Here is a 16,305-nt window from a genome sequence, read left to right on the forward strand (position 1 = left end):
ATTTTTGGATAATCTTCAGTAGAATCTTGCTTGCCTGTGAAATCAATGGGATTGTTCTATAGTTTCCACACTCTGCTGGATCAACTTTTTTGGGATGGGAACAAATATAGATCTCTTCCAGTCAGTTGGTGAATTGGTTGTTCTCCATATTTCTTGGCACAACTTGGTGAGCACGTCCAGGGCAGTATCTGTTAGCTGAAATATGTCAATTGATATACCATCAATTGCTGGGGCCTTGGTTGGGTTTTTTTTTTTCCCTATTTTCTTCAAAGCAGAATGATCTGTATAGGGCAAAGAAATATAACTAGTTTATTCTTTCATGTAACAAATTATTTTCTGGGTGTGCTTACTCTATTCCAGACACTGAGAATATAGCAGGAAACAAAACCAACATAAAAATTAGCTTCATGGAGTCTTCATCCTATCATCCTAAATATTCCCTAAATAAATGGATGAAACAAAACCTTTCCTTTTTAATTACTCTTGAAGGATCCAACAAGATATAGTCCTTTACCAAAACAGTGAAGTGATAAATTTTCTACTATTGCTGACCAATCAATTATCTTTAGTTCAAAATATTCTTTGATCATCACTATTCTTACCTATTTTCATATAGTGTACAAGCATCCATGTTCCACTTGAAGTGTCTTAACTTATCCTACCCAGATCTAAGGGACCGGTGACTTAGTGGTGAAGAAACCTCAAAACTGCTTAGCCAACAATGAGCCTCTTGTGGCCTAGGACATGAGAAGTTGTGCTGCTAATCCAAAGGTGGTTGTTATGTAGCAACCCTATGTACCTTAGCTCTGAATCTTGCCCTATCCTGAGCCACTTATAGTCTCTGACAGATCTAATCCCATTTCTCCAGTCACTAAGTCAATCCATTTCATCTTGGGTCATCCTCTCCTGTGCTGACCCACCATCCTTCCAAGCATGATGTCCATCTCCAAGGATTGGTCCCTCCTGGCCACATATCCAAAGCATGTGAGATGGAGCTTCCAAATCCTTCCCTCCAGGGAGCAGCCTGATTTCACCCTCTCCAGGTCAGACCTGTTTGTTTTCCTGCCAGTCCACAGTATGTTCAACACTTTTCTCCAGCACAACTCAAATGTATTGATTCTTCTTCTATCATCCTTAATTATTTTGCAGCGCTCTGATGCATAGCAAGTAATTGTGAAGACCATGGCCTTGTCAGAGGTCCCAGATAGCAGACCTTCCCAATGCAATGCATCTTTTGATTTTTGTGACTGCTGGTGCCAAGAGTGCTGATTGTGGAACCAAGCAAGCTGAAGTTGTTAATCTCTGCACTGTTTATCATGAAGCTGCCAATTGGCCCATGGTCAGAATCTTTGTTTTCTTGGTATTGAGCTTCAATCCATATTGAAGACTACAGTCCTTGACCCTCTGCAGCAAATACCTCATAACCTCCTCAGTTTCTGCAAGCAAGGTTGTGTCATCTGCATAATGCAGTTTGTTGATGATCTCTTCTGTATATAGATTGAAAAGGTGTGGAAATAGGATGCATCCCTGATGCATGCCTTACCTGATCCTGAACCATGCAGTGTTTCCCTGCTCTGTTGTGATTACTGCTTCCTGGTCCAAGCATAGGTTTCATATGAGCACATTAAGTGTTCTGGGACCCCATTCTTCTCAAGGTTTGGCACAATTTGTCGTGATCCACATAGTCAAATGTCTTTGTATAGTCAACGAAACACAGATAGACATTCCTGTGGTACTCTCTACTTTTGGCCAAAATCCATCAAACATTGGCTATGATGCCCCTAATGCCATGGCCTCTTCTAAACCCAGCTTGCACATCTGGCAAACAGTACATCTGCTGATGTACTGTTCAATCGTTTTTGGATAATCTTCAGCAGGATCTTGCTTGCATGTGATATTAGTGATACTGTTTGATAATTTCCACATTCTGTTGGGTCACTTTTTTTTGGAATGGGAATAAATATAGACCTCTTCCAATCTGTTGTCCAGATAGTTGTCCTCCAGACTTGGTGAGCCTGTCCAGGGCAGCATGTGTTTGCTGAAATATGTCAAGGGGTATCCCATCAATTCCTGGGGTCTTGTTTTTTGTCAGTTACTTCAGAGTAGCTTGAACTTCCTTCTTCATCACGAATGTCTCTTGATAACATGTTGTTTAGTGAAATTCTTCTGTGTCAGCCAATTCTTTTTGGTTTAGTGACTGTACTTCTTCCTTCTTCTTTTGATGCTTCCTGGGTCATTCAGTATTTTACCCAAAACATTCTTAAGTATCACAACTTGAGGCTTAAATTTGTTCTTCAGTTCCTTCATCTTAAGAAATGTCAAGTGAATTCAGTCCTTTCGATTTTCCAACTCCAGCTAACGAGTACATTTCATTATAATACTTTGCTTTGTCTTCCTGAACTGCTCTTTGAAATCTTCTATTCAGCTCCTTCAATTCTTTATTTCTTCCCTTAGCTTTGGCTTTTCAGTATTGTAGTACAACATTCAGAGTCTCTTCTGACATTCATCTTGGTCTTTCAATCCTCCTCTGTCTTTTGTAATGACTTCTTGCATTCTTCATGAATGATAGTCTTGATATACTCCTGTAGCTCATCTGGTCTTCACTCATTAGTGTTCAGGCGTCAGACCTGTTCCTGAGACAGCCTTTAACTTCTGGTGGAATAGACTCAGGGCCAAATTTTAGTTCTTATGGATTTAATTTGATTTTGTTTTCTTTAGCTTCATTTTAACTTGCATATGAGTAATTGATGGTCTCTTCCACAATCAGCACCTGGCCTAGTTTTCACAGTTCTTATTGAGCTTCTCCAGTGATTTCTTCTGCAGATGTAGTCAATCTGATTCCTGTGTAGACCTTCAGGCAAAGTCCATATATATAGTTGCTGTTTATGTTTCTTATGAAAGGTATTTACAATGAATAGGTTATATTGATTAATTGATTATACAGAATTCCATCATTCTACCTCCAGCCTCATTTCTGTCACCAAGTCCATGCTTTTCAACTACTGGCCCTTCTTCCCTGTTCCCAACTTTTGCATTCAAACCACCCATTATTATCAAAGTATCTTGGTTGCATATTCGATTGATTTCTGACTGCAAAAGCTGGTAGAAGTCATCTATTTCCTCCTCTTTGGCACTGGTTCTTGGTGCATATATTTGAATAATAGTAGTATTAACAGGTCTTTCTTGTTTGCGTATGGATATTATGCTGTCACTCACAACATTATATTTCAAGATGCATCAATGGATCTAGAAATGGTCTTTTTAACTATGAACATGACCCCATTTTCCCCTCACCCTTTCATTTCCAGCATAGTAGATCATCTGATTATCTTATTCAAAATGTCCCATGCCAACCCATTTCATTTTGCCAGTGCCTGGTACATCAGTATTAATGTGTTCTATTTATTCCTTAACAATCTCCAGTTTTTCTACGTTTATACTTCTCATATTTCACGTTCCAGTCAGTAGTGTCTGTCTGCAACTGTTCTTCCTCCTTTGTGGTTCCCAGTAAGAAGGCTGTCGCCGGTGCCATATGTGCTACTCTACTCTGTGTGTGCTCTATTGTACATAGGGTTTTCTGAGGCCTGTTATTTCAGAAGTGGATGGCCAATCCTTCTCCCTAATCTGTCTTAATTTGGATGCTCCTACTCTAGAGCAATATTTGACAGACAGGATTTTACCCAAAAGAGCACATGAGAAATCTTTCCCATTACTCAGGTGTTGGTCCTGCCCACCATCCCTCTAAGTGCATGTGTCTTGTTCCCACCCCCGCCCTGCTCCACTAGCATCCACAGGAAGAAATGGACAATCTCCTCCAGTGTTCTTCACAACATCTGAGGGGCAGCTATAAGACTTGATGGCAATGAGCTGCTTGTTGTTTGTTGTGGGTCATAACCAAATTTCATTACTATAAACATGATGAATATAATACTGGATTTGAACATTTCAGAGATTGTGAAGATGGGACAGGACAAGGCAAGCTATAAGTCGTAGCTGATTTGACGGCAACTAACAACAATAACCGACCTGTTTTGTCATTGGCGGCAGGGATTTTGAAGCTCCCTCTCATATGCTTTGGACATGTTGCCAGGAGGGACCGACCATTCCTTTGAGATGGGCATCATGCTTGGATAGATGGAGGGTCAGCGCAGAAGATGCTAGATGAGATGGATTGACACCGTGACTGTGGTAATGGGTCAGATGTGTCAGAGATGGCGCTCAGGATAGGGCAAGAGTCAGAGCCATTATTCATAGACTCCATGGCTTATGACGACAACAACAACAATAATAACTCATGACTATATCATATTTTCTCGGATCCTGTCTTTACCAGTGTTATACTCCTTTTCACCTTGTATACTACCTTCCATGGAATAAGGTTCCTAATGAAAGGTTTTGATTGGTTTGGAAAGCACTGTAAATACTCATGAGACAAATGAGGGTATATAAATCAGTGTTCTATGGTTTATGGGGAAACTCTGGTGGCTTGGTGGTAAGAAGTCGTGCTGTCAACCTGAAAGCATGAGCTTTGAATCCCCAGCTGCTCCATGGGAGGAAGATGGGAAATCTCCTCCTGTGCAATTTATAGCCTCTGAAAACCTGCTGGAAGGTCAGCTATGAGTTGGTTCAGACTCAGTGGTACACAACAACAAGAACAATATGACTTATAGTCAGAGTCTTTCAAAGCTATTTTTGTTTTGTTTATATCATATGAAAATACAAACCTAAAACATTCACCAATACAACTTTCAAATAAACAATTCAGTCAACTCACCCCCTTCTGAGGCTATAAATCTTAAAGAGAGGAGACAGCCTCACTTTTCTCCTTTAAAGTAATTGGTGAGTTCAAACTGCCAGTCTTTCAGTACAAACGCTCAACGCTAAATTTACTGTGCCACCAAGACTCAAAAGTCCTCGGTCTCCCATCTCTTACCACTGGTAATCATTCATAATGTTTGGTTTTCATATATGTTGTGATTTTATATAAATGAGATCATACAGTATAAAGGAGTTCTGCTCCTTGAAAACCAAAGGTACTCTAATGATGGGTTTTGAAATATGTTTGCCTTAAAAAAAGAATTATTCTAATGTCAAAATAACTGATGTTTTCCCTACGTGAAGTTGTAATCACTCACCATTTATAACACTTCTAGAGGATGTGGTTCACTTCAAAGACCCAATCTGTGCTGCCAAAAGCATGTTTTCATATAATTTAGGAAATACTTTCAAAAGATGTGGTTCTAAATGAGCCTTTAATAGTGTATCCTCTACCAAAACTGACAGCAAGCCAGCTGAAAGCCAAGCACTTGGCTGGGCTTTGTCAGCTACCCAGAGAAGCCACATTCACAGCACTCTTCATCTACAGATAAGGAAAAACCTCAAAGGACAACATATGAAAAGCTCAATTATACATTTGGCCTTTAATACAAAGGCTAAAAATTGCTTATTATGCACCTACTTTAGTGAGTTTTATGGTTTAAAAATATTAAAGGCTATTTAACTTCATCTCATTTTATTTTTTAATTGAGATTTTAATGAAAGTTTATAGAGAACTTGGATTTCCATTCATTTATTGTTACATATTTTCCTCCCTGCCCACTCCCTTCAGCCCATTTTAAAGAATATATTAAGCTCTAAATGCTCTACAAGGGACAATATAAAGGGAGTAAATAAAATGCATTCTTCTAGAAACATTGACAGTTGGGAATTCTCTTGTTTTTCACTTTTTCTTAGCTTAGAATGAAAATTTTAATTCTTGGTTATTTGTTATCTTCTGTTTGTTTATCTCCTTTCCCTTGGAATTAAACTTTCATATTTTGAAAGTTTAGTTATTTCCTTTTTTTAGTACATTCACAAAAAGGAGCTTTTTAAAACACAGGGTTAAAGAATTTTGCTGCTACCAAAAGGTCAGTGGTTCAACTCCATCAGCCAGTCTTTGGGAGCTAGAGGAAGCAGTTGGCTTCCATAAATATCCACAGCCTTGAATACTCCATATCTGTTCTACAGAGTTTCTGTAAGTCATAATTGGCTTGATAGAAGTAGATTTAAAGCCATCACATAGTTCAATTTGATATTTTATATCAAATTTTCCCAAGGCATACAAGGAAGGTCCAATAAGTGCTTGTCGACCAACAAGACACATATTGTGGGAAGAATCCAGACATGTACAATCTACCTTCTGCTTCTATACTAATGCTGTGAACTTGGTCTAATTTTTACTTCGGGTAAAGTGATAAATACGCTGACAGGTTCTACTAAAGCCTCCTGGACCCTTATCCTCTTTCCCTGTCTGCATTTGGAGTGGCTTTGAGGGTGAGGTTGGTGTTATTGTAGTAATCATCCTTTAGCCCCTGATTCATGATGACCCTATGCACAATTTGATCAGATCACTGTGAGACTGAAATAAGGAAAGAGAAGAAAATGGGAAATGGAGAACAGAAGAAAAGTGGAGGAGGGAAGCTGGGGAAGAGGGGAGGGTTCCTGAGAAGTATGGACACCTTTGAAAGGGAAAGGTGGAAGTCACCAAATCCTGAGGATTTCCCTCACTACTTCAGTTCCTCCTCAATCCTCTCTCACATGCTGGAAGCTCTATATTGACACACCCAAGATTAGGGCTCAGAAACAATATCATGGCACAAGGGAGTGATTGAATGTCTAGGCCTGAAGAAAGCATTCCAAACCAGACTGGACATGCATGGCTGTGCTCGTGGTGGTTTCTTCCACACTGGAAAGGATTTGAGCTTTACCTTCCACTCGAGGCATCTAATGAGTATAAACCTCAACATCCTGTCTCTTTTATGGGGTTAAATAAAAAATAAAAAAAAATAAACTCATTGCTATAGAGTTGGAACCAGCTCATAGCTGACTCTGCAGTGGGGGTTTTTGGAGCCTGTAAATCACGTGGGAGGTGATTATCCATATTTCTCTCATAAAGCTGCTGGTGGATTCGAACCACCAGAGAGGCAGAAGTCACTTTTAGATTCTCAGCACCACTTACTACAGACTATACCACCAGAGCTCCCTTTGGTATTGGTATATGTTGTTCTCAGAAGCAAAATCTTTCTTTCTTAAAAAAAAAAATGAAAGAAAGAAAAATGTTTTCATTTTTAGGTGCAAAACTTCCTATCTATTTCACACAAATAGCATGGCTTACCATTCTTTCAGAAGGAGACCTATTTCCAAGAAGAGCAAAAGATAGAAGATAGCAGAGGATAGCTCCTCTAATTTAGTTCCGCTAACTTTGAGAAGACATTGCTTTTCTTCCACATATGAGCTGTGAACATTTTCTATAGTTGGTTGCTGTCATTAGGTACCATTGAATTGAAACTGACTCAATAGCCAATCACCAGAACTGACTCATAGCCAACCACCATAGTTTTCAGAGGCAGTAAGTTACAGGAGTTGTTGTTTTTGTTATGTGCCATCGAGTCACCTGCAACTCGTAGTGACCCTATGTACAACAGCCCTAAGCCCTACTCTATCCTGTGACAATCTGGCTGTCTCCAACACACCTACCCCTATTATCCCAGTCACTGAATCAATCCACCTCATAGAGGGTCTTTCTCTCCTGTGCTGTCCCTCCACGCTCCCAAATATGACGTCCTTCTCCAAGGACTTGTCCCTCCCTCCTTACAACAAGTCCAAAGTATGTCAGACAAAGCTTCAGAATCCTTGCCTCCAAGGAGCAGCCTGGTTTAACTCTCTCTAGGATTAACTTGTTCATTTTCTTAGCAGTCCATGATATATTCAATATTTTTCTCCCATGGAGCAGCTGCTGTCTTCAAACTGCATGCCTTTGGATTGGCAGCACAACTCTTTCCCACTAAGCCACCAGAGCTCCCTGGAGTATAGTAGACACCATGAAAACTGTGATTCACACAAGGAGACTGCTCATCTTCCTCTCGTGGAGCGGCTGGTGAATTTGAACTGCCAGATAGGGAAGTTTGCATCAACACTCCATATAGATGGCACCACTAGAGCTTGCCCAAATCTCCATAGTCAAGTAAAAAGCCATCAAATTCCTGCTTCCTTCTTTCCCAGTATTCATCAAATTGTAAACATTAAACTTATCCTAGTCTGTGTGTCTTTTGACAGCTCTCAAATCTCTGTGAAGTCAAGGAGTTGCTGGGTAAAATACAGTTGCAGAACAGAAAATCCACATTACTTAAAACCTTTATTTAATGGCAGTTTAAAACCTCAGTTTAATGGCAGAGAAAACTAGGAGGCGTCTGCTCCTCTGATGACAGTCAGGAGTGGGGAGATGGTAGGAAAGCTCTCTCTAGGTCCCCATGCCCAGTCACCCTGCATAGCATGACGTAAGATTAAAGCATCTGCTGACTCGCAGAGGTATAATTACCACCAGGGTGGGAGTGTAATTAAAACAAGGATAATCTACCTCGAGAGAAGATAAAAATTAAGAATTATTAATGATAATAATAATTAGCTCTTTTATATCTATGAATTGCAAAATGCTTTACAAGCTGTAATTATCACAGCTCCTCTATGAGGAAGGGATTCATATCTTACAGCTCTTCATTTAACAGAGGGGTGAACCAATGGGTATACATGAAGGGGTGGAGTGCTGCCTCCTCAGTCATCTGTCTAGTAAGTGGCAAAACTAGAAAGAGGCCCTTGAAGGGCTGACTCCCATGATGGTGCGTACCCTCATGCTACGCCATCACCTATACCCACAGAACTCCATCTCAGATCAGACGACTCATCTCCTTCTGACCTGGTGCCATGTAAACTGCCATAGTGCAATAAAATTATAGCATATCAGTAAGAACCCCGTAGAAAAAAGATACAGCACTGCCTTTAAGGAACTGAAAATCTAACTGAGAAGACAAAACAAGCACCTATTCAATTAGAGAAGAATATGAAAAGAATACATTAACTTGTTCTAGTTTGTGTGGTACTGACTCTGTATGCCATGGGGGGGGGATGTTTTCAATTGGAAGACTTTCATGTAAGAGTAACAACATTTTGAGGAGGAGATAGAACTTGTGTAGGGTCTCAAGGTCTGGCAGAGGTGGAGTCTCAGGGGATGAGGCAGTGAATAAGAGAAAACAACAGGAAAACTTGAAAAGTTGAACATATAATTTTCAAGAAAAAGTCTTAATTGGAGAGCATTAACAGAATTTATCAAAGAAATCTACTGTTCATAAAGCCATCTGAAAGTATCCTATTTTGGACCTTTCTCCCAGAATGTCAACATCATGGCATACTGGGTTTTAGAGAAACTCATTAGAATGAAGATCACTAGAAAATTTTCTACTTTATTTGAATTCCCGCTTGGGTCAGGTTACGATGCTAACAGAATGCCACAGAATGTCAAAACTGTTGTCTTTGTCTTTTAGATTCTGAGAAATGAAAAATGGGAAATGAAGTCTTAAGTAAAATGAAGACCAAAAAAAATCGTATCTATTTTAGTCCTGTATTTGTTTGTTAATCCAGCAGTAGAGTTCCCCCACTAAAGATTTCCACATGGAGACAGGCTTCATAGTTGGTGTGATATTAAAGTATCTAAGTAATATGTCATTTTTCTCTATAATAGATCCCATATCAAAGTCAAGTCACAGTATAATTGTGTAGCTATGTTCTGGATTAATTGGTTTAAACCCTCAATTTAAAAAGGGCATTCTTACATATGAAACAGAAGTACTTATTCCTAGACCTGTCAGGAGTGTTCTCTATACCTCAAAGACCCTGTCTGAAGTAAGATTATAAAAGAAAAATAATGTCTTTTGTCTGTAAAGAATATGAGATTCATAAACAATAAAAGCGCCATCCTTTCTTGAAGAACTACAGTGAATGGAAACCTCCAGATTTTAAAAATTCCCAATTAGTCATAAATAAAAATTGACTGAACCAAATTGTTAGAACTTGATTCTTTTCTGTACTCCCTTGTATTTATCAACCATTTAAGGAACAGAAAACAATAACTTTTATGTCCAAAATCATATCACAGTGGGTTCTTTTAAAATTCTATTCACCTTTCTTAAAATATGTCATGCATAATGTACGAGAAGGATTGTATTAAATACAATGTGAATGAAGAAAAGTGTGAAACACAATGTAAATGATCTTTGTAAGCAAATCAATTAAAAAAGTAATTGAAAACTTTTTTAAAAATATGTCATATATCTAAATAACATTTTGTATAATTTTGTCAAGTAGAGTCTCAAAACTTTTAAAAAGGAAAAATCAGTAGCATTTGAAGCTATGACTAATCTTTCAGCAGAATAATCAAAAGCAGCAAGCAAGTGAAAGATGAAATTTTGTATTTCTTCTATATTGATTTGAAACAAGAGTGTGTAATAGAGTTTAATTAATGTTTTTAAGATCTAGCTTCATTCTGGAAAAAAAAAACAAGTTTTTCAGTTACCAAGGAGACAATTTCAGGCGCTCCACCACCACCAAGCTTGTTCAGAAGCATCTCTCTTTTGCATTCACTTCTGTATTTGTTTTGCTTGCTCAACTATGACTTTAGAATTATTCCTAGCATTTGCCCTTTATTTTCATAGAACTGAATAACTGGTTAGTCTCCTTTTAGATGTATTGACTATAGAAAGGGAATAGAGCCATGCTATTGCATTCCATCATCTGGCCTGAGATTCCCATCAGATTTTGGAAAATTCCTTACAGGATTCCCAGAGAAAAAACTAGGGCCTTCCGTGAGAGATGGGGATTCTGTGATGCTTTGTGGTTTCAGTGTATACAGTGCACATGATACCCTTTAGAGTTCAAAGATTATGAGATTTGTACAAGTAAGAAAAACGGAGAAGGGGAGATCTTCCCTCTGAATGCTAAAAAGCAACCACATCAAATTTACTAACTAATCTTAAGAAATATTGACAGTTTAAGGACAATCTCTAGAAAGTAGACTTTAGTACTGTAATCTTTGAGGAGGCAAGAGCCAGACTTAAGATTGTCATCCTGTATCCTAACACTTCATCTTCCTCTTTATGCTACATCTAGGATGGCAGCAAGTAAGTGGGTGAATTAAATTCACCCTTTATTCACTTCATTATCACAGACAAATTATCACTCTTTGTCTGCATAAATGGGCAAAGAAACAGTCATCAAGTTCTAAGTCTCAAGTCTTCACATCTCAATAAAGGACCTACCAGTGTCTCCTCAAAATGCAGAATAGCCAGTATTGCCTAGGTTTGTACAGAAAAAGGAGACACAGATGCAGAAATAAATGTCAAGAAGCCACTGAATCATTTAATAGCCTTCATAAACCTATTGTGAACCAAAGTTTCATATAGTCTGAAACGTAAAGGTGGGAGTCACTGACAACCAGGAATAAAATTTAGTTCCTTACAATAAAACAGCACTGAGATTTGCAAATGATGACCAGGGTTGAGAAAGCCCTGACAGACATAATGGCCTAGAATGACAGATTACCTTAATGCGCTTCCAGGAGGAGAAGCAGACTCAAGTACTTTTGGTGTCATAATCATTAGCAACGTAGGATGATTATATCTACAATAATGCATTACCCCAGCTCTTCCCCCCCCCAGGGGCTTCAATATGCTAATGGGGAATGGTGACAATTCAAACTTCATTTAAATGTGATATTACTAAGAATAAAATTTCACAGATTTCAAGTTTCTTTATGAGTAGTTTGATGAAGCATATTTCAAGTACCCCCCAAAAGTGTTTATCAAGGAGACAGTCCTGAAATTTGTAAGAAAACCATCCTAAGACACAGGAACACAAATGTAAGTTTTTTGCATCTACATTTTTTGGAAAAGCAAGGAAGCTAATTTCTTTGTCCTTGTCATAGAATTGCTTCAAGCAGAGATCATGAGCAGTTCCCCACAAACTGAGAAATTAACTAGTTCTGATCAGTTTATGTCAAAGTTTCTGTTTAACCCAATCATGAACGTAAATCTTTCATAAAATAAATGGCATAGAGGTTATGACTTTTTAATGAAATTATAACTGATGAAGGTTCCAAACCTGATAGTTCCTTGTACTATTTTTCTAATTTTGAACTGAAGAATATTATAGATTCTTCCAAGTATTCTCCTCTTTCATGTTAGGTGGGGCACATACCCTAACTGTAAGGAAGCAAGGTCTGTGAACCTCGTGCCAAACAGCTACGTGAGCAAATAGTGAGATAAACAAGCCATTTGTGGAGACAGAGGTGGAGCTGGGCTTGGTTAGTAATGAATCAGGCGAACGCACAAAGTGGGTGTCTCCTTCCCAAGTTGCTCTCCAGGGCACAATTAAAACCACTATAAAAGGCCCTGCTCTCGGTTACCCAGCACACTTACCAGCGGTGTCAGCGAGCACTCGACTTCCTCCTCTGGTGAAGTGGGTAAGTCTCAAGCTGAACAATTCTTCATCTTCTAGCTATTGGAAATGTTGAGGGATGGTTTCTATGTGCCAGAAATAATCAGTGTCTTAGAGAGATGGCCTGCTCCCACTCACTCCATGCCATTTTCTCATGGCTGAAGCCACTTAAATGCATGGAAATGTCCCTTCTTCCAAGGTTCTGTCATTTGCTTGTCAGGGACAGGGAAACAATCCTGTGTAACCTGAGATTCATCTTCCAAAAACTTACTATCTCAAGAGTTTTTTAATCTTCTCCTTTTTATATATTGATTCTACCCCAAATGGGCCATCTTCACATAGTTATGCCAGCTGAGGTTTCACAGTTGAGAGGTAAATGAAGCCAGTAAGTGAACCACTAACTCAGTCTTTGAAAGCCATCCATGCATGCTTTGAACACTAATTTGTGGACTACTAAATTTTGTTTTTCATGTCTAGATTCAGATGGTTTCTTTGAGCTTGGCAAAAGCCAACCACAATGCCAGTAGTATCTAAAGCTTTCCTGGTTCACTTTGACTTACTGATGTTGGTAGCCACTCAGGAAGACCTCTTAGATGGCTTTGACAACTGAATATAATATGTTTAGGTTAAGGGATATAAGATACACTTTTTTTTTTACAATTTTCTGTTTCAACTAGGAAGAAGTAGTGTTTAATCATAGGACTAGTGACTTGTGAGTTGTATTTCTAGATCTCTTATAGACTATAATATTGAGGAGTAATTCACATTCCTTTCTTTTTGTTCTAGTTGCTCCTATGTTTTGTTCCACATTAAGCTATGCACTTCTATCTACATTAAGATACACCTGCAATCTTAAGATACTTTCAAACCTTCTGTAAGATTTTAGCTTTACCAACCCTCTTTACTCAATTTTAGAGGATTCTAAAATTGTGAATATATAAAATGTAAGTTTCCTTACTACTGTCTTCATTATCTGCCCTAAAAATTGCTGGAAGCAGAAAGATAGAAACAAAATAAAAAATCAAATCTATTACCATTAAGTCAATCTTGGCTCATAGCATCACGAAAGGACAAAGTAGAACTGTTTGCTAGGGTTTCCAATTCTATAAATCTGTACAGAGGCAATTGCCACATCTTTCTTTCAGGAAGCAACTGGTAGATTTGAACCATTGACCTTTCAGTTAGCAGCCACTCATTTAACTATTGTGTTCCTTAGCTGAAAAATAGAAAAGAAAAAATAATATACGCATAATCTGGATTGAGTAAACAATCAAAAGTTGTCTTAATAGTTAGATATGATGGTCTCTAGAAGTTTAAAACTTATTTCCTGGGTTAAAAATGTTTCCATCCCTCTTCTGTTTCCAGAGTGTAACAGTTATAGACACAGACTTTGAAAATGTAGGTTAAAAAGTGCTATTATCAAAGTATTCTGGAACTTGCCTAAAACAATATGGATGAAGAAGCATTCTTAAGAGAAAACACTGGATTTTTATTCTAGATCTTCATTTATTGTTCTAGGTTTACCTGAACTTGAAGAAAAATGTCTCCACTTCTGAAAAACATCTGTGACATCACTGAAACTTTCAACCAATATGCCTCAAATAAGTGTGATGGGGCAGCACTAAGCAAGAAAGACCTAAAGGAACTCCTTGAAAGGGAATTTGGAGATGTTCTCCAGGTAAGAACTATCAGTTTTATTGACATTATAGTCTGAGTATAATAGAAATTGATAGCAAATAGTTGATGTATTTAATGACAATGTGATGTGAATTATAGTTACCATCAAACTACTCATCAAATATTCCAAATCAAATCAGACCTCGAATTTAAATTCTAAATGACAAGAACTGAAATCAATCTGTTTTAAGAATGTTGTAGCAAAATGGTGTTACCAAAATGTCTTCTTCCTTATAATAGAAATAAAATCAGGGTACTGGCTATTTCAGATAGAAATGACTGTTGTAAATCTTCATAAATGTCCACTGTATTTCTCTCTTGAGGATAAGTTCTTATTCACTCAAGTGACGAAAACCTGTGTTCTTTTGGTCACCTTAAAATTATAAGATACAGGAATTACTAACAAATGCAAGCTTTAAAATAGAGTGCATACATTTTATACGAGGAAAAACTAGACTGGGCATCTACCTAATTAAAGAATTACTTATCTAATTATAGGATCTAATTTTTGAATGGTTCAAGTCTTGTGGTTTATCTTCAAATAGTACATTGTCATTTTCTCCTATCTTTTTCATAGAGACCACATGACCCTGAGACGGTGGACACTGTCCTGCAAATTCTAGATCGTGACCGTGATGGGCTTATCAACTTCAACGAGTTCCTCCTGTTAACTTTCAGAATCGCCCATGCCTGTTACTATGCTCTCCAACAGGCTACGGGGTTTGAGGAGAAGGGTGCAAAATGTGAAGAGAAGGGGAACAGGCAAGAAGAAGACCAAAGGAGATTGGAGCACAGGGACAGGCCTTTTGAAGAAGAACGTCAGCAGAAGCGGCGCCAAGAGCAAGAGAGGGAACTCGCTGAGGAAGAGTTAAAGAAGGAAAGGCAAGAAAGGCGTGAGTTGCAAGACAGGCTTCGCTGTGAAGAGGAGCAGAGGCGACAAAGACGAGGACTCCAAGAGCAGGAAGAACGCCGCCGCCAGGAGCAGAAAGAGCAGTGGCGTAAGGATCAGGAGCCGGAGGAGTTTCCCGAGGAAGGACAACAGCAAAGGCGAGAGAGGCAGGAGCAACTGCACCGCCGTGAAGAGGAAAGACAACAACAAAGACTGGAGCAGGTGGGGCGCCGGGAAGAAGAGCAGCAGCAAAGGCGGGATAGACAGGAACTGAAGAGGGAACGCTGTGAAGAAGAGCAAAGGCTCGAGGAAGAGAAAAGGCGAGAGCGACAGCAGCAGCGTCAAAGGGAGTTTCAGGAGGAAGAAGAGCAACTGCAAAGGCGAGAGAGACAGGAGAGGCGCAAAAGTCAGCTTCAGGAGGAAGAAGAACAACGGCAACGGCGCCAGCAGCTAGTGCGCCGGGAAGAAGAGCCGCTTCCAAGGCAGGAACGTCAGGAACTGAAGAGGGAGCGCTTTGAAGAGGAGCGCAGGGAACGCCGTGAAGAAGAGTCCCTGACCCAGAGAGCGCGCTGGGAGGAAGAAGAGCAACAGCAGAGGCGGGAACGACAAAAGCTGAGGAAAGAGGAGCAGCAGCTGCAAAGGCAGAGGCGCGAGCTTGAGGAGTCCCGGGAGCAGCAGCAGAGGCGCGAACAAGAGCGCCATGAGCAAGAGCTGGCAGAGGAAAGGCGGGAGCAGGCCCGAGAGCAGGGCAAGAGCCGTGCCCCAAGGTGGCAGTGGCAGCTGGAGAGCGAGGCTGACGCACGTCAAAGCAAAGTCTACTCGAGGCCCAGCCGGCAAGAGGAGCAGAGGCGCCACTTGGAGCAGGAGGAGGTGAGGAGGCTGCAACAGGAGCGTGAATGGCAACTAAGAGATGAGCACGAGGAGGACAGCCTGCGTGGTGCCAGGCCCAGGCAGCTCCAGGAGGAGCGTGAGCAGCAGTGGCGGAGAGAGGAACATAATCTCTGGCGGCAGCAGCAAGAGGAAGAAGCGGAGAAGCGCCGTGACCTCAAATGGCAATGGGAGCTGGAGGATGAAAGGGAGAGGCGCCGCCAGAGGCTGTCCACCAGGCCCTCGCTGAGGGAGCAGCAGAGGGAACGCCAGGAACAGCAGTTCCTTGAAGAGGAGGAGCAGCAGCGCCGCCAGCGACGCGAGAGAGAGCAGGAGCGGAGGTTCCTGGAGGAGGAGGAGCGGCTCCAGAGACGCCAGCGAGAGAGAGAACAGGAGCAGAGGTTCCTGGAGGAGGAGAAGCGGCTTCAGAGACGCCAGCGAGAGAGAGAACAGGAGCAGAGGTTCCTGGAGGAGGAGGAGCGGCTCCAGAGACGCCAGCGAGAGAGAGAACAGGAGCAGCGGTTCCTGGAGGAAGAGGAGCGGCTCCAGAGACGCCAGCGAGAGAGAGA

The 16,305-nt window shown here is 40.3% G+C and overlaps 1 protein-coding gene across 1 annotated transcript in view; it reads left to right on the top strand.

The window, feature by feature from the left end:
• The first annotated feature begins 13,843 nt into the window (after window positions 1-13,843).
• The window catches only part of LOC102873345 (trichohyalin-like), a 4,640-nt gene continuing 2,178 nt past the window's right edge, over window positions 13,844-16,305 (top strand). The window contains exons 1-3 of the mRNA XM_006900137.1: window positions 13,844-13,981; window positions 14,558-15,036; window positions 15,133-16,293. Of these exons, the coding sequence (XP_006900199.1) occupies window positions 13,844-13,981; window positions 14,558-15,036; window positions 15,133-16,293 (1,778 nt within the window). The remainder of the gene's footprint in view (window positions 13,982-14,557; window positions 15,037-15,132; window positions 16,294-16,305) is intronic.

The sequence above is a fragment of the Elephantulus edwardii genome, unplaced genomic scaffold (assembly GCF_000299155.1).
Source record: "Elephantulus edwardii isolate Elephantulus edwardi_28Jun2011 unplaced genomic scaffold, EleEdw1.0 scaffold00273, whole genome shotgun sequence".
NCBI lineage: Eukaryota > Metazoa > Chordata > Mammalia > Macroscelidea > Macroscelididae > Elephantulus > Elephantulus edwardii.